The sequence below is a fragment of the Heliangelus exortis genome, chromosome 6, assembly GCF_036169615.1.
Source record: "Heliangelus exortis chromosome 6, bHelExo1.hap1, whole genome shotgun sequence".
In the NCBI taxonomy this organism is placed as follows: domain Eukaryota; kingdom Metazoa; phylum Chordata; class Aves; order Apodiformes; family Trochilidae; genus Heliangelus; species Heliangelus exortis.
The window spans coordinates 27,105,279-27,126,303 of record NC_092427.1 but is presented as its reverse complement, the minus strand read 5'-3'; the positions used below and the strand labels follow the sequence as shown (position 1 = coordinate 27,126,303).

At 42.5% G+C, this 21,025-nt stretch overlaps 1 protein-coding gene across 1 annotated transcript; it reads left to right on the top strand.

Annotated features, from left to right (window-relative positions):
* Nucleotides 1–4,948: 4,948 nt before the first annotated feature.
* On the top strand, nt 4,949–19,688 carry GORASP2 (golgi reassembly stacking protein 2). Its single transcript, XM_071747387.1, has 10 exons — nt 4,949–5,124; nt 12,344–12,424; nt 13,134–13,337; nt 13,717–13,803; nt 14,247–14,377; nt 14,935–15,067; nt 15,195–15,318; nt 15,645–15,731; nt 17,814–17,909; nt 18,654–19,688. The coding sequence occupies exons 1-10, from the start codon at nt 5,062–5,064 to the stop codon at nt 18,971–18,973; spliced, it is 1,326 nt and encodes a 441-aa protein (XP_071603488.1). The 5' UTR covers nt 4,949–5,061; the 3' UTR covers nt 18,974–19,688.
* The last annotated feature ends 1,337 nt before the right edge of the window (nt 19,689–21,025 follow it).

Below are 21,025 nucleotides of genomic sequence, written 5' to 3'. Positions count from 1 at the left end.
GGAGGGGACTTTTTGTGCCTCCTGGAGCTCAAGAGGAGAACCAGCCCTGCTGCATTCTCACTGTTCCTGAGAACAACCTGGCAAGATAGTAGTGCCATCTTTCTTTGCATTTCATTCTCTCTTCAGCTGTATAGCAACTAATGACCAGAAAAACAGCTTTACAGAAGTCCCACATTACTCCTGTATTTAATTAACTTCTAGAGCATCAGACCATAGTATTTCATCCCAGCCTGCCCAGTTTCAGGGGGTTATTTGGTCTGAGGCTCACTAGTGCTTGGCTGCCTTTCAAAGTGCTTCACTGTTTGCTTCTCCTCACATTTCAGACATGGTTTGCTCTTTTCACAGCCGTTCCCAGCAGCAGGTCAAGAACAGGTTCAATCCCACACCTCTCACATTTGCACGTGTGCTGACCATTGCTACTTTACTTTTCTGTATTAGATAACCCCAGTTCCAAAATATCTGCTGCTCCTAAACTGGGACTGTAGGGAGCGTACATGTATTCTCCTGCAGCCTGACAGAGGGGTGCAAGGCATCTACATCTCAGCAAGCTTTTTTCAGCTATTTCTGCAAGCTGAGGGATCTGTGCTTTATGCCTTCTACTAATGTGAAGTTAGTATTGAGGGTGCACAGCCAGGTGGATGCTTTCCAAGCAGCCACGGTTTGTTCCCTCAATGCTTGCATAGGTGATAAAATCTCTTTGTGCACCACTAAGAGATGAGTTGTTCTGAGACATATATCAGACCCTTTAGTGCTCCTTCCAACCCCAGTCTTGCTCTGTTGAGACCAGACTCAACAAGTAGATATTCTGACCTGCAGTTCCTCATCTTGGGCAATACAGTACGAGCACGAATGAATGAGGTCATATATTTTGAGGTGGCTTTGAGGCATATATTAGGGTATAAAAGATGTTATGACCAAGAGTTATCTTATGACCCATCCTTTTCTCAGTCACTGGACACTGATGCTGTATTTCTGCCTAAAACTATCTCCTTTTATTGTTTACTTTATTACTTTATCTGGTGGAGATGCAGGCCTTCCTATAACTCTGGCAGTATTCACTTCATTTAACTCTTAAGGCACTTATTAATTAAAATTATTCTCCTTACTGATTCTTAATAATGCCTCAAAAGCTTTTGTTCTACTGTATTTGTCTGTGTTTGAGCTTGAGGCCACCTCTGCAATAAATCATCATTTTCTGCCTGTCTTAGCCTCTAAATGATTAGGGTCAAACAGCCTGTTTTTCCACTGTATTTCAGCAGCTTCCTCCCTGCTACATATGCCTGGGTTTCTCTGCCCCTCTTTATTCCCATACCAGCAATACAGATGGGTTTAAGGAAGATTTAAAATAAAGCCTGCTTTCTTTCAGCCACTGTATATCCTGCTCTGGTCTGCAGATGGGTGCTGTCCCACCCCCAAAATGTTTGCAAAATGTTTCCAAGGGGCATCGTGGTGGTTTCATTTATTGCACACTGGGCTTTAGTCAACAGCCATAGCTGACTGCTTCAAGAAGGCCACTTCCTCATCCATCTTACTCAGACAACTGTATGCAGTCTCCAAACTAATAATTCATCATTTGCACATGTGTGCTATTTCATTATTTTATTAACATATTGGAAGGGCCCTGATTTATTTTATTAAATTCATTAGTATTCTTATCAAATGATGACACATTGTTATCCAGGAAGATGCACTTGCTATCTCACAACTAATTATGCCAATTAAGTTTTCATGATTCTACCACAAAGCGCAGCTCATTAACTTTAATTACTTTTGAAATGCAGCTGCTGAGATACACACAGAAAGGAATGGGTAGGTTATATTTGTTAGTTAATTTCTGCAAATGGAATCTGATGTCATTAGGTCTTAAGTGATGCTTTCAGGCAATCTTGTTTCCTATTTCCCACCGAAGTTTAGTGTCTTTTTCTCCTAAGAGGGTTCTAAATGTTTCTTTATCTTTACAGACTGGCCTTTCACAATGGACCCCTAGACCATGTTCAAAGATATTTCCTCAGATAAATCTGTTGCTTTAGTTCAGTCCTTAATGGGAATCAATGGCCATCTGCAGAGAACATCCCTCTTCAGTGAGGTGGAACAGGCCCAAAGCAGTGGTGGCGTTTTGATGGAAAGCTGAGATGCTGCAGTAAGGCAAATGTTCTTAAGAAAAAGCACCTCAGGTCTTGCAGCAATGCATGTAGTTTATGTCTCCAGAGAGGAGCAAGGTTCATATTTCTCTGAAAGGATTGAGTTGAATAACTAAGAACAAAATATGGCTTCCCATTTTAGCTTTACCACATGCAGACATGAAACCTTTACAGATCTCCTGAGGAAGAGGGAAATAATATTTTTTTTCTTCTTTGAGAACAGAACAAACTTACAACTAATGCAATGGTTCTGTCCCACTCTTGGGAGGATGTAATGCCTGAGCAGACTTACGGAGCTGCAAAATCTCTCTGACTTTTTTTCCCCACTAGCACTTTTAGGAAACACAAAGAGTAGTCCACCTTTGGCAGCTCTTCACTCTTTCAGTGGCAGTAGGAACAGGTAAAATTCGTGGTTCCTTTCACAAATGACTGGATGCAATAGCTGCTGAAGATTGCCAGGGTGCTTCTGCCTCCTCAGCCCCTCACACACCCCTCAGTTGTCACAGGAGCAGAATTCAGCCACAGAAGTCTTGCTGCCAGTGACAGGGACTTTCTTCACCTTCTGCTTTGTGTGTGGTGGTTTGCCTTTGCCACTTAATGGGAACTGAATAATCTGGATTTAGGCTCAAAAATTCAGCAATGTGCAATTTGGCTAATTGCAGCTTTAAGGCTCAATGGCAAAACACTGTTAATTCTACAGAAGTATTGAGTTTGGGTTAACAGTCACTTTTTTTGCAAATAAATCAAAGTTCAGATCTTTACTATGTTTAAGGACATAGTAAAATACTTCTAAGAGGTATTCTACAGTGTATTTCACTGTGATGTAGTAGTCATTATAGTAACCTCTGCTGAGATACAACTTTTTAAGGATGAGATATGCAACACACTGAAGTGAGGATTTAGTGTCTTTGGTGAAGCACATGAACAATTATCATATCTGATCCAACATAAACTCTGAGTAGGAAATGCCTGCCATAAATGAAATGTTTATTAGCTCCAGAGCCACTCACCAAACAAAACTGTCACTTAAATTTACCGTGAAGTCTAAACATGCTCTAGAATTTATGGGGCCTTGTCTGGTGAGAGAAGAAACCTATTGCAGTGTTGCTTGAGTTGTGGTTTGTTGTTTTTTTTTTTCCTATCACAGCTGTAGTAATGCAAGGGTCTTCCCCTTGTAAGTAGTAAGGCAATGAAACTGAATATACACTAGAGAAGTCTTCTTAAAGGAGGTTTTAACCTACATATTCTTTTCTCAAGAAAGGAGGGGCAGGCATCACAGAACCAGTCAGCCAGGAGGACTAAATCTGGCCAGCATCTGCTTCTTGGCCACAGACAACCTACAAGCAGTTCACAAAATCAACACTGCTTACCTATCAACACAAAGAGAGGTGTCACAGAGGAGCCACTCTCCCAGAAGAGGGACAATGAATGACTGTGGGTGGTAGTTTACCACCAGCTATGGATCCTTCAGGAAGCTTTGGATAGGGGGTGGTGAACTACAGCTGCTGTTCCTGAGTCGCACTGTTATGTTCTTGTCTGTCATGGAACTCTAATAGGAAGGGAAAAAAAAAATTACTATAGCTGGAATTTTCCTCATGAATCTAAATGGCCTCTGTGTGGAAGCATGAGATTTGCTTAAGCTGGTATATTTTTTAGCTTTGTTATATGACTTACTTTATCAACTCTATCAACTTACTTCATCAACTTTATCAAGGGTTGGACTTGATGATCTCTGAGGACCCTTCCAACCCAGCCAATTCTATGATTCTAGGAACTCATACTTATCATTACAGTATACTGTAACAAATTTTTCATACTGTGCTAAGACCACAGGAGTTCTTGTAAAACACAGCTCATTTTTGTTCGTGCTGACATCTCAATTTCTATTGCTGCCTCTGGACAAGATTTCTTCTTGTGATGATGAGGAGAAACACTGTGCAGGGATGCAAGCATGACTGAACCCGTGTGGCCACAGTCCAGAGCTGGCCAGGCCTGAGCAGGGTGCAGGACAAACCCTGGCTGGGTGCTCGGGCTGAAACACCGGGGAGAGGGAGGGAGGCAGCCGGGGGGGAAGGGGCTCAGCGATGCCTGCAGGCAGCACGGGGGGAATCCCAAGCACAGCATGGAGAGGCTTTTCATTCCAAGTAAAACACCGTGATGATAGAAAGGGCAACGAGTCCAAAAGAACTGCGGTATGGTTTCCAGTAATTTTAATTTCCATTCCGTGCCTGGTTACACTTCCACCCTTAAACAGTGTGTTCCAGTTCGCTGGTTTTGCATCACTGAAAATCAGCAGCGAGCCCGCCACTCCTTCAAGAGGTCACCTCTGTGCGGACCCCTAGTACCAGAACCAGGAGGCACTGTTGGCATAGGCCGGCAGTGCAGAAGCTCTGTCTGGAGCCTCCCGCACTCGGGGCGCACTCTCAGAGTTTTCCCTCACGCCGTCTCTCGGCACTCCCCGGGCAGCAGCCCCGCACCTCAGCCGCGCCGGCTGATGCACCTCCCCAGACAGCGGCTCTCCCGCACCGACAGGAGCAGGGTCCGCCCGTGCTCCGCAGTGACCTGGGACCCCGGGGAGCTCCGCGGGGATGGGTTATCCCGCGGGGATGGGGGATCCCGCAGGCTCCCGGGGTCCGCAGCCTCACCGCCCCCCCCGCTGCCCCCGCCCCGTGCAGCGCCGCCCTCTGCCGCCAGGGGGCGCGGCCGCGCCGGAGACGAGCGGGGGACACGTGGTCCATCGCGGCCGCCGTACGGCTTCCGCCTCCTCTCGGCAGCTGTGCCCGGCAGGGGGCGCTGCGCCGAGGCCTCCCGGCGTGCCCCGCGCGCGGCCTCCGCCCGCCCCTCCGGAGCCGGGCGGGAGCAGCGAGTGCCACGTCCCCGGGGCGCCGCGCTTTGTGCGGGAGCAGCGCCCGGCGCCGCCATGGGCTCCTCGCAGAGCGTCGAGATCCCCGGCGGGGGCACCGATGGCTACCACGTCCTGCGGGTAAGGGCGGCGGGGAGGCGCCGCGGCGCAGTTAGGCCGGCGGCGGCCCCTAGGCCTCTCCCTCAGCCGGTCCGCGCTCCAGCGGCCCGAGGGGCTCCCCGGGCCGGGGCAGCGGCCGGGACTCCCGGCGCCCGTGGCCTGGCCTCCGCCGCGGCTCGTGTCAACGGTGAAACCCGCGGCGGGGTCCGCGCTGCCGGCTGCCCGGCCGCCCCGCCGGAAGGGTTCGGCTCCGCTGTCCGGGTATTCGGTTCAGCCCGGCGGAGCCGCCCGTGGCCTGCGCCCTGTCCCTGCCCGTGGCGGCAGCCCGGGAGGGCTCCGAGCCGCTTCCCCCGCTGGAGAAGCCGTCTGGGCTTCGGGCCGGCAGGGCCCGTGCGGGGGCGGGGATGCTGCTTTCCGGGCAGCCTCTGGGAGCTCAGGCGGCTGCTCCCGCTCCTTCTCTTTCGCCTCGTCTCGGAAGCGCTGTTAGCGGCTTCGCACCCTCAAACCGCAGCCTGAGAACCGGCAGAATCGTTGAGGTGCCTTGCTGGGTCACGCTTGGCCTGCCAGGCTGTGTCTTGATCGTGGCATCGGGATCAGAGCTGTAGCTGCTTCACCTCTTGGCGGTGGTTCCAGGGGTGACAGACACCACGTCTGCCGGTGCTGCGTTCGCACTGAAGGCCGTGTTGCCGGTTTTCAGGATTACACAGGTTTTGTTTGCACAGCGGCCACACAATTTTGGTTTTGTATGCAACACAATATTTCGCTAAGCTGCACTAAGGGTCTTGTGAGCAGCCTTCTGGAAGTCTGTCCTGTAGCATGTGTCTCACGTTCAGTGAGCAGAAGCATAGCTGAGTTGTGTCCCCGGACAGGGTGCCCTGGGTGATGGTGCAGCAGCTTTGCCGCTGTAACCAGAGCATCGCAGCCGCGTTGTAGGCACCGTGCTGGGCTGGGTTTGTATTGGCATCGGACCTCCTCAGGGCAGCTCTCAGCCCCACGTTTTAGACTTGTGAAAGAGCACAAGACCTCGACTCATGTGAATTAGTTCTTCCTTGCTTGGTTTGACTTGCTAGTGGTGAGCTGCAATGGTGTGTAGAATACCACAGTGAAAAAAAGAATGGAGATAATTTTTCGAGTGTTAAAAAAATGCTGTTACAATGCAAGCATTGATGTTCTGATCAAATCCAAGCATCTCTTAAAATTTACATATAGGCTAAAATCGTGGTGGTCTTGGTTTCTTCCTATTAAGGTTACTAATATATAACAATCCAATGTTACTGATACATTTGCATTTTGCATTATGCATTTTGTCTTTTCCCCTTCAAAAAGCATTCTCACAACTTGGCAAAAGTGGCAGACTTTTTTTAATGTACCGTAGAGTAAACATCACACACTTTTTACTTTTGAGAGTTGTAAAATCATTAAGTAATCTGCAGTTAGAATATTGGGTATATTAGATGCATCAGTTCATACTGTTTGATTGAAGTAAATGGAGATGCATCTCTTTTATGAAGCATAATCTACCTGAATTTTCTTGTAATCTTGCTTAAATCTGGCACCTTTTGTTTTCACTTAGGCACCTTTTGGTTGTAATATTTTTGCATGGACTGGAATGTGGCAGTGTTTGCTTACCAGTCTTTGTAAATGTAATTTGTGGGTGCACATTAAAATTGATTTCTGAGCAGATAGCTCAGATAGTTTACATTAAATGCAGGAAAGGACCTGCCTGCTGTCTTGAGCAGATTGATGATTCTTTTTTTTACTGCATTAGCTTCTTGGTACCATCTTCAAATACCACAACTATCAGCAGTTTGTTTATTTTTTTATGGACAAACATCTCAAATTGCAGTATGATCCCAGTGTGCCAGGAATTAGACCTGTGCTTCTGTGTAGTTGAGGGTGTAGATTCAGAGTAGAAAAAAACTCTGAAGTTTCAGAGTTGTAATTTGGGGTGTTTATATTGAAATGCAAGTGACATACAAGTGACTGGGATTTTCCTCTGTAGTTTTTCACATTTTAGTTTTGCAGTGGGCATTCTGCAGGAAGTTTATTAAAGACAAATCTGTTCAACTGGCACTCTTTGAGGGGCTTGGCACAGGTTCTCTGTCTGCAGGGTCTGACCTTTGGTTGAACTTGGGGCTGAGCAGTCCTGCTGTTTGCTTCTCATTTCTTCTCAAGTAGAATTTCTTTCTGAGCTCAGTATTTTGTTCATATCAATGAGAATGGTAAAAGGAGAATGGCAGCAGTCTGTCAGTGTTGCACATCTGATTCAGATAAGGTCAGGTGTATTTGGTAACACCAAACTGTAGTAAATATTATGAGTTTTCTTTAAGATTTCATTTGTTGGAAAACTAGAGAAACGTCAGAAAATCTCTTCAATTATTGGAAGAATTTGTTTCAGTAAGGCAGAGAAATTAAAAAATATTTGTCAAAAGGCTGTAAAACAAATGAGGTAACATGGTTGAGAATGATGGTAGGAGCCAAGTACAAGTTTCCAGAGGGATGAGCATATTGAGAGGGATGAGCACTTGAAAGTCACAGGTTTCCTACAGTGGGACTTTTGGACTGCACACGCTGCCTCTCCACAGAACTGTTGGTGAGTCTCTTGCTTTGCTTGCTTCAGGCAGAAGCTGAGGTTAGGGGCTGCCAGCACACTTGCTGGAAATACCATCCTTAATTTCTAGTGTAATTTTTGCAGATTACTTCTATATTTGTGGCTGTTCCTGTTAATGTCCAGTGCAATATTGCATTCATTATGAGCTTTATTATCAGTGTACTTGTAAGAGGAAGTAGGAATGCCCCAGGACTCAAGCACTGTTGAAGGAAAGGAATTTCATCACATGCATACTTGACAGTTCAAGTTGCTGTGGGTTGCACTGTTGCTCTCTAGACATTGAAATGTAGCCTGTTTTGTTTTTAAGAGGGAGAGAAAGTGGCAAACTGTTTTGTGGCCCTGGCCTCTTGGTGGCTAGACCTGATAACCTCTCATTTGTTGGAAACAATTCTTGGGAATCCATTTTTATCCATTTTATTTATCATACCTGCTTTTGCATTGACTCAGGTATGATGCTGATAAATCTTTCTTTTAACTTGTACTTCCCAGCTGGCAGCATACAGTGCTGTTTATCTCTTAAAATTTTCTCCATAGTTTGTTTTTATCCTCTTTAAGTTTTCTTTACCTTGAATTATGTGGCTGCTTGGAGTAGCTGTCTGACTCAGTGTTGCTCAGTACACATTTGTTCCTCAAAACAGATGAAGCAAAATTCTGTGTAACTGACTTCAGCAATGTGAAACTAGTTTGTTCAGGCTGTTTTAATTACAATTTCTTCAACTAAGAGATGATGTAAGAATTTTTATCTGCAAGAGATTTGTATGCTACTGTGTTTTGTGCTGTTCTCCCTAAAAAATACTGAACAGCTGTGCCCAAACTCTTACTTGCGTGCTTAGGTCTGTTGCAGTAGATATGCAAACATGTTGCCATAAAGAGATAACTTAAAAGGGGGTCAGATTTTAAAAGTCTGAGTTAAATTCTCTGTGCTAACATAAAATTTGATGCTCTTTTGAAAGAGGATTTCTTTTCTTACAAAAAGCTTATGAATTTTTTTCTCTTGAAAACTGGGTGTTTCCTAAGGAAATTCAATGCTGTTATACTGTGTATGGTGTTAAAAATCCTGACAAATAAAATAGTCTGTCAGACATAACAGGAATTGCTTACACACAACACATAATGAAATTGCTATCAACTACAGAATGGGTGGAAGAGCCACAAAAGCACTTCTTTCAGCATTTTATTGGTAATAAAGTAAATACTGAGAAACATTTCTTCTGTGTGTGTGCTAAACTTCAGAGCTTTTGCTTCTTAACAGTTGTCTGTTCATTCAGTGCTTGAAGCTAAGCCTCTGGAAGTTTGTGAGGTCACTACTATAAGCTGTCTGACTTTCAAAAGTGGTGTAAACCTTCACCTGCCACAGAAAATCAGGGTTTCCATGCTTATGCCATTTGCTGGAGCTCACTTGGGGCTTAAATTTGTGCCCATGGTGTTGCTGAGCAGCAGTGTTATCTTGTGTAATGTGCAACATACACTGTGACATAGAGTGATAGTGTTGGGAAAGGTGTTCAGCAAAGAGGAACTTTTATGTATTTACTGAAAAATCGTTTTAGTAATGCAGATTAAAATTAGTGTCTTGACCTTGAAACCTTTTCCCTATTCTTGTCAGTAAAGGAAAAGTGAAACAGTGTGGATTCTATGTGCTCAGCAGTCCTAGTGCCTGAGTGCTGTCATCTTGGTGACAGACTGAAGTCCTGCAGCACTGTGTGTGGCTGAGAGTCGTGCAGCCCTTTGCTGACATTCAGCATCCTTGACAGAGGTTTTCTTCATTTAACAATCTGTGGCAGTGGCAGTTCCACAACATTTACAGATAGTCCTTTCCACATTGTTTTCTGCTCGTAGAAAGTCATGGCATTTATCCACAGACTTGTATGTCTGAAATACCAGCTGCCTTGGAAAGAATTAGGCTTCCCAGGCTGCCATGGTTGGTATCTTGTCTGCAATGGCATTTGTTGTAAATGGTGTTTTCATTGCTTTGGGGTAATGGTCAGTTTTATACTTTTTTTCTGGTTTACAAATTTTGGACAGCAATCAATGTGTGTGATATGACTCTGCAAACACTGATTTCAGATTAATTTTTCTTTAATAAATGTTTAGGTTATGTGAACCTAATGTTATAAGTTTCTGACATCTGTTAGAGAAAGCTATCCTCAAATAATAGGAGTCTTTTTCAAGCTCTGATTTTGTGAATGTATTGGGCAGAGATAAGTAGACTTTTAGAGGACAGTTTTAATAATTATCAAGCTTGGGGTTTTTTCCATATTAGAATATTTTGTCCTAGGTGAGACATATTAAGAAAACTCAATTGCTGCAGAATCAGACCAGTATTGAACAAACTAGCAGATTTGTACCAGTTCTGTCAGCTGGAACGACGTGTAATGTAATAAACCATACTGTAAAGTGTAGTGTTTTTTAGATCTTTTTGGAAGATGAATGTAGCACGTAAAAGAAAAAGGCAGTGGGTAAAATTAATCAGCTTACAAATAAAGAAAGTTATTCTGTGCTACAAAGGCTGTAGGAAAAATCTGGTGGACATATTGGAGTAATGTTTTGAATGACAGCAATACAGGTAATAGTAAAAAAAACAGACTGGCAAAATGTCTCTCAGTTGCTCCACTTGGAATTAAAAGAATACTTTGAGCTTTTGGGAGCCCTGTGTATCTAGTGCCTTGTCTTAGTGGAACAGTTCAATTTTTTAAGTTGCCGTGTCTGTAAATGAATCACTGGTTGTGCAGATACCCTGTCAGCAGGTGATGTTTAATCATGAGATACCATCCCCTGCTTACACAGGTGTGACTCCTTTTCCTCTGGTAAGCATAAAATAAAAGCAAGGCCTAATGCTGGCACTTGTGTGGAAAGATGCTGCTTTTCAGTAACTTTTTCAAAATTTAATAACCTTGTCATGTCCTTTGACCATGATCTCCTTTATTGAAATAAATATCTACACTATATCTGCTGCAGATGTTAAGCAGTGTTTGTCCCACTGTCCTAGGAAGTCATGGAGTGGTTACTGTTGTGTCATTCCTGAATGATGTATAAGTTATTGGTTCTTTTAAAATTTGTTTGTTTGTTTTTCCTTAGAGGGATTTTTTTTTTTTTGTCCAAAAGATTATATTTGAACATTTAAAAATCATACAATTGTTGCGGCGAGCCTTCTCTCGGGAACACGGCTCTTCTCCGGAGCTCTCTTGCCGTCCCTCTCCTAAGGCGTCTTCATCTCTTCTCTTCTGACTGACTCTGCTTCTGGGAGCATGCCTTTTATTTTGCCCTTCAGCCCCTCCCATTTCTGGCTGGGGCAGGCCCTAATTATTGGGCACAGCTGGGCCTAAGCTCCCAGTTCATTATCGGCAACACCTGAGGACTTGTGGTTCCCTCTACATTTCCCCCCTTTTTGTTGTTTGTTGCAAAATAGCAATAATTTACAATTAATTTAACATTTCATTTTCAATAATTTAACATTTCATTTAAACATTTCATTAACATTTCATTTTCAGTAATTTAACATTTCATTTAAACATTTCATTATTTTTCAACATTTTTTCGCCTATTTTTTGAGGAGGGAAAATTCGGGCTCTTTAGCCTCTGTTAGCAGGAGATGAGTTCTTAAAACACCAGCTCAGTTTTCGCTGGTACTCGCCACCTCGGGATGCCTGGCCATGCAGAGGCTTCTCCAAGCATTCAGCGCACCAGTCTTATCGCGTGTCCCTAGGGCCCCGTTTCAGGACCGCACTGTCGCGTGTCCCTGGGGGCTCCGTTTCAGGACCGCATCGCGTGTCCCTGGGAGACTCCGTTTCAGGACCTCATCGCGTGTCCCTGGGGGCTCCGTTTCAGGACCGCACTATCGCGTGTCCCTGGGGGCTCCGTTTCAGGACCTCATCACGTGTCCCTGGGGGCTCCGTTTCAGGACCGCACTCCTCGGGCTTGAGTTCCGCGCACCAACTCGCTGCGCCTTTCGAGCCTCATTCTTCTCTCCTGCCTGGCTCGCCATTCCGGGCTGTTGTCTTGCCGTGCTGGGCTTTTACTCCGAGCTCTTCACGCCGCCTACAGCATTTAAGCCTGGCCTTGTGGAGCTTCACTCGTGGTTGCGTATTTGGAGCTCTTTCTAGAGCATCCCGCACCACCGTAGTGGCTCCATCTGACGTGGTTGCGTATTTCGAAGCTCTTTATATCGCCTTCCGCATTTAAGCCTGGCTTTGTAGAGCTTCCCACAACCAACGTGGTCGTGTAGAGCTTCTTATATTACCTCAGCATTCACGGCTGCTGTTGTTGCCCGCATTCTCCACCAGATGTTGCGGCGAGCACTTCTCTCGGGGACACGGCTCTTCTCCGGAGCTCTCTTGCCATCCCTCTCCTCAGGCACCTTCATCTCTTCTCTTCTGACTGACTCTGCTTCTGGGAGCATGCCTTTTATTTTGCCCTTCAGCCCCGCCCATTTCCGGCTGGGGCAGGCCCTAATTATTGGGCACAGCTGGGCCTAAGCTCCCAGTTCGTTATCGGCGACACCTGAGGACTTGTGGTTCCCTCTACACAAACATCAGTAATTTCTAGACCGATAGTTTGCACAATAAAGTTGTAATCCTAGTCTAAGAAGCAGCATTTGTACACTTTTCCTAAACTTTTGATTAACTTTGTTAGGTACAAGAAAACTCACCAGGGCACAGAGCTGGACTGGAACCCTTCTTTGATTTTATTGTGTCCATCAATGGTTCAAGATTGGTAAGTGTGTTGCCATTTTATAACTGAATATAAACAATGTGTTGAGAATCTTTTTATATGTAAACCAATACATTGGTTTTATTTAAAGATATATAAAATATTTATCTTTAGTTTAAAATGAGAAAGCTTAATTGCAGCAGAAATGAATTTCCTTCACCCTATAGTTATAATAAAAAAAAACCAAACCCATCTGTAGAATAAGGATGCAGACAGATGTGCTCTCTGCAGACATCTGCACCAGCAGAAGATCGTGCTGCCTGCCAGTCCAACACTGGCTGCTTTTGTTGGTGCCTGCCTGGTTCTGTTTGTAAAACTACTTGTGTAAGAACTTGACTTATTTCAGTCAAAACAAGTTGACTGAAAGAGTTGTTTTCATAGCTGTTAGCTGGGCAGAAATGGTGTAGTGAGGCAGAGAACCATCATAGCAGTGGAAAAGAACAGCTTTGGGTGAGCTCTTCCACCAGTCCAGCTGGATGCAAGAAAGCCTCTGGTTGGGGAAGCACGAGCTGTTAACTGAAAAATCCTAGGCTTTTGCCAGAGTTGTATTCCAGAACTGGGAAGGGATGGGAAGCTTATTTTAAAGTAGCTGAAGGGACACATTCTGGTAATGCACAGTGTTTGTAGGGCCTTTCAATTACAAAAGTGGTGCTACAGAACTGGGTGCTTGTTGTGTTAAACACTAATCAAGCTTTTGTTTGAACACTCACAGAATAAAGACAATGACACTCTCAAGGACCTGTTGAAAGCAAATGTTGAAAAGCCTGTAAAAATGCTGGTGTACAGCAGCAAAACACTGGAACTGAGAGAAACACCAGTGACCCCCAGCAACATGTGGGGGGGACAGGGCCTGCTGGGCGTCAGCATTCGCTTCTGCAGCTTCGATGGGGCCAATGAAAACGTGTGGCACGTTTTGGTGTGTATGGGCTTCCAAGTATTTTTCTCACTGTTACAATTTTTATCTTTTTACTGAAAAGTAACTTGCAAGGGGGTACACAAACCATAAGACCAAATTGGTCTGTTTTCTCTTAATTGCTTTTGAACTAGAACTCTGTGTCCATAAGTATGTTGTAAAATCTTGCATTTAAATCAGTGATTTTGTACAATACTAAGATTTCCTTGTAACATCAAAAGATACTGTCATATTGCTGCTGTTTTACCAGTTCAGTGACTATTCTATTAATTCTGTTGCAAACTTGACCGGTTTGTCTGTTTGATTCAAAATTTGTGTTAACTGCACATATAACTGTTTTGCTAAGCCCTGACAGTTTTGTAACTTTCCATCTTAAAACTAGGAAGTGGAACCAAATTCTCCTGCTGCATTAGCTGGACTAAGACCTCATAGTGACTATATCATAGGAGCAGATACTGTCATGAATGAGGTAAGTATATAAAAATAAGATTTTGCCTTTTTTAACCTAGAAAAATTGTAGCAGGGCAGTCTGAATCATCCTCAGTTCTGCCTCTGTTCAGTGCTAATGGAAGTTAGTGCTAAGAGGAAGGAGTCTGTGCAGTGTTTTCTTTGTGCCTAAGTGCAGTTCTGGAAATAGATCTGCTCTTAAATATCTTCGTGAGGTCAGAATCAATTTTTGTACTCTATTAGTATTTCAAATAGCAGATTTGAAATATGGGTTGTGCCATGGCTCTTCTGGGGTGTGCTAGCAAAGCACTTAGTAAAGCTGTCCTTGTGGCAACGCTGCAACAGCTGAACACGTGGCAGTTACCAGGTTCTGTTACAGAAAGTCAGGGCCAGGAAGATGATAATTCTAATGTCAGTGATAAAATAAAGAGAAGAAAGCCCTCATTTATCTTTGTCCTTTCACAGTCTGAAGATCTCTTTTCCCTTATTGAAACACATGAAGCAAAGCCATTAAAACTTTTTGTGTACAACACAGACACAGATAATTGTCGGGAAGTGGTGATTACTCCAAATTCTGCCTGGGGTGGAGAAGGCAGGTAAGGAGACAGTATGTTACAGGGGGGGACTAAAAGCTGCTTGCTTGGATTTTCAACAAAGACAGGAAAAGAGTGTTGTTATATCCAAGTCATTTGTGCTGTAATAAATTATATATTTACTTGAAATTCAGATTTATTCAATAAGCAGGTGAGGGGTGGTGTATTTACACAGTAAATTAGCTCCTGCAAAACCACACAAAGTGCAACAATTGCTTTCTGCCTTAGACTTCAAGTAGTCACTAGGCTGTAACATATTCTTAAGGTATTGCATAGTAGCCAGCACAGAGGACTGCAAGTAATGACAAGCTTTATACCTGATGCAGCTGCTTGGTTTAAATAATAATGAAATTTACTTTGTGCTAAATGCTTATTGCTAAAAGCTACAGTTCTTTCAGTTGTCTTGTAGTGATTATTTCTCCGTTGTAGGGGGGAAGGGACAGTTGTACAAAACTTACCTTGAAACTTGCTGGCATCTTGAATCATTCATGCATGGCTTGCTGTGGAGTCCCTGCTTGTAACGCCATTTCCCTGACTTCTGTATGTTCCTATTTTAAAAGCCTAGGATGTGGTATTGGTTATGGATATTTGCATAGGATACCTACACGCCCATTTGAAGAGGGAAAGAAAATTTCTCTCCCAGGACAGTTGCCGAGTGCCTCTCTCAGTCCCCTCAAAGATGGCTTCACAGAGGTAAGCTGTCATCTCTTCTTTGACTTAGTTAAAAAGGATTATGATATTGTCTTGCTTTTCTGCTTATATTGGTTCTTGTGGGAACAAACCTTAATGATGTAACCCTATTTTTGTTCCTTCCAATAAGGTGCAGCTGTCATCAGTTAATCCCTCAGCCACCTTGCCCCCTGGGACAGCAGGCATTGAGCAGAATCTTTTGGGACTTTCTATTAGTTTACCCTCAACTACTGTCAGCAGTGTTCTCACCACAGGTTGGTTTGGAAGTAATGGACTTCTGAAATGCCTGGCATTTCTGACTTTTTTGCATTCACAAATGTTTCAATAAATTTAATAGAAGGAAGAAGAGAGAAGGCTGTAGGACTGTAATCATGCCATACTTGCTCACAAAATGATTGCAGATGGTTTATATCAGAAATACAATGTGTATTATTTAGTATATTATTTTACTTCTTCAACATTTTATGGCTTAGGCAAATAATAATTCTCCTTTAAGCAATTATTTATTTTTACTCCTTGAGGAAGGAACTGAAGTGCTATATGCTTAAAATTGATGCTGTTTTCCTGCATACTCTACCAGGTGTTCCAACAGTCCCATTATTACCACCACAAGGTAGTCTGTCCCTTACCTCTATGCCACCGGTTAACCCAGCAACTACATTACCAGGTGAGTAGGTACAGTTTCTTAAAACATTCCTGAAACAAAAGTCTTAAGGGAGCAAGGGAAGAGAGTTGTCTGTTGAGGGGTATAACATCATACATCTTTTCCAGTTGAAATCTCTATACAATCTCTACAATGTCAGAATGTTTTTTAGAGTACCTTCACAACATGCCTGTAGCACAGAGGTCTGACTTGGCAACAAAGTTTACAGGTTTACAGGGTTTACCTTTTATGCCCCCTGCACAATAGAGATGTCATTCAGGATTTCTCAGGAAGGTATTAGTTGTGCTTTTTGCAACATTTGTTACTTTCCGTGCTTCATGAACTGTATCTGAAAAATACTTTTGCAAATAGCTTCACGGTTTCCCCTTTGTCCTTTGCAGTTGGAAGTCATGATGTAAGAAAGATCTGGGAAGGCACATCTTGCCTATTTCTGCATTCCTTTCACCCATAAAACATCCCTCTTAGTAAATTCCTTTTTAATATTTTAATACTCAGCTTGGTAATTCTTCCTAGTATAAATAGAGGGTTAACAATGTAGAACGTTATGTTGCAATTCCTGTTTCTGAGTTATTTAGTAATTCAAACTGGTATAACAACAGTAAGAATCTGTATACAACATGGTGTGCATTATTTCCCAATAATTATCAACATTTCAAGCACTAATATTCCAGAATTTTTCATGGTGGGTGAGATAAAGATTGTATAGCATTTTGCCATGTGATAGGTGCACTGGACTCCTCATGCATTCCAAAACACTGAAGGAGCTGCATTTTGTTTTGTATGCTATGAGGTGAGTAGATAAAGATGCATCCAAAAATTTTAAGTAAAGCTTGGAGGTGCTTACTGACATAGAAAAAGTGGGTAGTAAAAAAAGTGTGTAGTAGCTAAATGTGTGCATACAGGAGCAGAGGACTTTATCTGGTACTGCTTAGGTAAAATAATGAATTCCTAAGAAGTTCAGCTTCTGTTAATGTTCTCTCCTTCCCTAGCTCCCTATCCACCTCTTCTCCAAAATCTGCAAATATGCATTTTCCTTTCATCCTGTTCTCTGAACAGTATCGTTGCTTTTTTGAAAGCTATTAGAATATTGGGTTGGACTTGATGATCTCTGAGGTCCCTTCCAACCCAGCTAATTCTATGATTCTATGATTCTATGATTCTATGAATATTTCTTGCAGTTTTCCTGGCCATACTAGTGAAATTGTAAGCTTTAAAATTGGAGTGAATTTTTGTGAAGTTTAGCTTTTTTCAGATTTTAAAAGTTCAAACTGAAGTTGCTTGTAGCTGAGCTGAAAGCTCTGATTGTGTCAGCCTTTGTGGCTGATGAATTCACAGATAGGTGAAGGTAGTTTTGATTAAATAAAATCTCTGTATAGTGATCTTGCTTTAAGACTTCCCTCTGTCTTATTATTGTAGTATCAACAGCTTATCTCAGAATTAACCTTCTCTGAGCTAAACACAAAGTAGAAATAGTCCTTGTCCCAAAAATGCAGCTTTTTTAAGACTGGAAATTCAGGATCAGAAAGGTGTTCCGTAGCAAGCACAATGATGGAAGAGCACATGTTGTGTTCTTTATGTTTCTCTTATATTTTCATTCCTTCCTGACTCTGAAAGTTACTTCTTCTTGCCTTTTCTTTATGTTGTTGTGTCTAGCTGTAATTGCTAGCTGAGTAGGAAACACTAGGAGTAGAGTAACTCATATTAGAGATCAGGAATATATCTTTAATCCTGCCTTCTGCCATTCAAATTAGGAATAGAGGCTTTCGGTGCAGTCCTGTGGTGAAATAACTACCTTTGTTAAGAGCTGAACTCAGAACACAAACTGATTCCTTGAAATAACATTCTAAAAATATGAAAGGTTGGGATTATGTTTTTGCTAGCCTGGACTTCCTGCAATAGCTGTCTGTTTTCACTGTGCAACTTCAAAGCTGAAACTCTCAAGGGAGCTGGTATTCTTATATGTAAAAATGGTGATCAATATGTAAAGCATATAAAATAGCTTAAAATGACCAGTGGCATTTCAGAAACAATTAGGAAAAAAAAGATTTGAAGTTCTTAGCTGTAACTTTTTCACTCTTCTCTTAGGTTTGATGCCATTACCAGCAGGGCTTCCCAACCTGATGGATCTGTCCAAACTTAATTTACCCGCATCACAGGTGGTTCCAGAAATCATACAGCCTGGTATGTTCTTCTGAAACACTGTAACAGTGAGTTTCTCCTTGACAGTCCTCAGCACTCTCAATTGGAGCCATCTGGTGGATATCCTGAAGAAGATAAATATTTGCTTGAGATGGTAGTAGCCTACCTAATGTAGGCACTACTGTCAAGGAATAAAACTAATCCTAAGCTTGTGCCTGTATGTAGTTGTTTCATCTTACATGACCTGATTTATGATCTCAAAGGAGTTTTTTCCAAGAATGAAAGTATATAGTTATATGGGTAGAAGACAATATGAGGTGTCTCCTTGTATGCTAGATGAGGAGATCAAAGCACCCTGATTGAATGCCAAAAGTATGAACTAATACTAGATTTATGGTTTTGAAAAAAAAAAACAAAATGCTGAAGGTATGTGAGGAGCAAACAAAAAGAAATTGGAAGCTTACATGGAATAAGGTTCTTGTTCTTGTTTCTGGCAGTTTCAGTCAATGCCAGAAAAATCATCAGTATTAATGCATTAAATAGTCCTCTGGGGAGGTAGAAGCAAACCTGAGTTGATTCTCAGTGTTCAGTTCTGTTCAGTCTTGGAGCTAGCCTGCTGAGTCAGTGCTGCACATCTATCACACACTCAACTCAAGAAGCTTCCTTCTCTCCAAGAGTAAATAGATGAGAGAAGGAAAAAAATTTTACGTGAACAGTGACTCTCTGCAGATCTGTCTGTGGTACACAGCAGCTCACTGCCATTTTTTTTTTTTTCTTTGTCTTTAGGTTTGCCACCCCTTCCCGCCTTGCCACCTCTGAATCTAATGGGAATGACACCTCTATCAATGCCACCCAAATGTGGTCCTGTACTTCCTTTGGTCACAGATGCATCTACAGTCCCTACAGATTTGCTTCCCTCCGTTACTCAGGCTGGAAGCCTTCCCGTCAAACCTGGCACTACTGCAAATGTAGAACAGACCTCTCTGCTCCCCTTGGATAGCACTACCCCAGGTTCTAAGGCAACTATTGTTGACAGATCAAGTGAATCCTCTACAGTTAATGAGAAAGCATCTGGAGTCACAGATACTCAAGTTTCTGAATCATAACTCCAGATCACTCTGTTGAATTGGCTCGGTATTTATTTAGCCATGGGATACATATTTGAAGAGCAAGCTATCATTAATTTCATACTAGTTTGTACTTAATCTTTAGGAGTCCTGTAAATAATATGGAGGTATAACAAAAAGAAAGGGGGATTTATAGAGAGTGTGTGGTGGGAGGGGAGGAAGAGTACTTGTGCGTAACCAAAAGAAACCTGTCAAGGTGGTAAATAGAATTCCACTGCCAAACTTGGAGGTTTATGTTTTTAATATAGGCTGACAGCCTTAGCCTGCTAGGCCAGTCCTTGCTTATAATTAGCAATTTTTGCTTCTGATAGAAATGAAGCGGTTCTTGCGTGTGACATTTACGTACCATAGTTCTTGTTCTTTGCAAGCATCTTGTTACTACAGTGGGGATGAGAATGTTTTTAACTCTGAAAAATTTCCACCTGAGGATATTTCTGTTAAAGTTGCTGAGTGACCTATTAACAGACATCTTGTTATTCAGCTTGTACACAAATCTTTATTTTTTAAGCTCTTGAGAGATGCTCAAGCCATGTTTTGTGACTGCTGCTGCGTTGTTTCATACACCCACTGTAAAATGGCATTTGGAGGGAATACAGGAAATGTTAAATGTAGCACACAATTTGGCACTTCATTACTACTGTAAGACAAATTAATGGATAACGCATACATACAGCAATAAATTCCTGGAATTTTATCCTTTGTGTGATGAAATAGCACATCTATTTGTTTCCTGCTTAAATTCTGCTTTAACTGGTTTTAGCTCAGCTCTGTGTTGCACAGGTCCACAAAAGGGCTCCTCTCAAGAGGAAAAGATCCAGGAGGGAATGTCAGACTTCTTGATGGCACACAGGATCATCACTAGTGGTTTCTGTTGCAGCAATAAGCCATGAAATCTGCCTGTATATGATTCATATTTTAAAAAAAATTCTTTTCAGGATGAAAGTTGTAGATAATATACTTGTATAAACTAATATGTCCACTGTACTCCAGGTAGTAGCCTTTGTTCCTTGGTATCAGCTACAAGCTTACTGTGGAAAGCTCCTCTGTGCTACTTCAGACCTTCCATACCATTGGGGTGTCCTGTAAGCACATATGCTACAAGCCTGTGCAAACTTCAGCTGTATCATCAGCAGGCTGGAGCTGAGGTCTGTCTCAACAGGTACATAATTCCTTTCAGCAGTGTACTCTTCCTGATCACTGTTTAGAATAGTAGTTGCATCTAACTGCTGATCACAAAGCTTCCACTTGAACAAATTCTTTGAGACGTTATTTGACACCTGTTGTCCTGTCTCATCTTTAACACTTCTTAAGTATTTATCTTTCCTCTGCCCCCTACTGCATATTTAAAGGCAAACCCCAAATATTTTTTTCCATAGTTTCTTTTCTCAGCTGCTTGGAGTGTGGAATCCCTCTGCTATGTTACATAGGGAGCTGTTTCTCAGAATTAAATTTTGATTTGCCTTTGTAAATCCAGTGTCACATACCTCCAAATTAAACCTAGGCATTAGAGGAAGGATGTTCTCTCTTTTCTTTGCTGTATACAGAGAAAGTGTTAAAATAGAGACTTCACAAAACCTCACAGTCTTTCCTGTAACTTTGTTAGACACTTTCACAGCTGGAGTCCTTGTGGTTTTTATTGCCCTGATCCAGTACAAGAACAGTACAAATAAATCTTTCGTTAAATAACAAATTTAGAGCAATTACTGACTGTAGTCAGATACCTGAAGCTGGAATCCTGGGGTAGTTTTGTTCTGGTTTTTTTGTTCTTGCAGTGTGACACTGTGTCCTTTGAAGTAATGTCCTAAGTTAGCTGGGATGTTTCTGTGCTTTTCAACAGCGTGCTGTAATTTTTTGTAGGTGTAGTAGCAGCCAAAATAAGATACTTAGTCTGAAGTTAAGCACTTTTGGTAGCTATTTTAAGGTCTCTTGTTGCCAGCATTATGGATCCAGCCTCTTGATAGGTATGAGAGCAGCGTTTCAGTGTGGCCATCAGCAGTTCTGCTGAAGATAACAACTTCAAATTTGGGTATG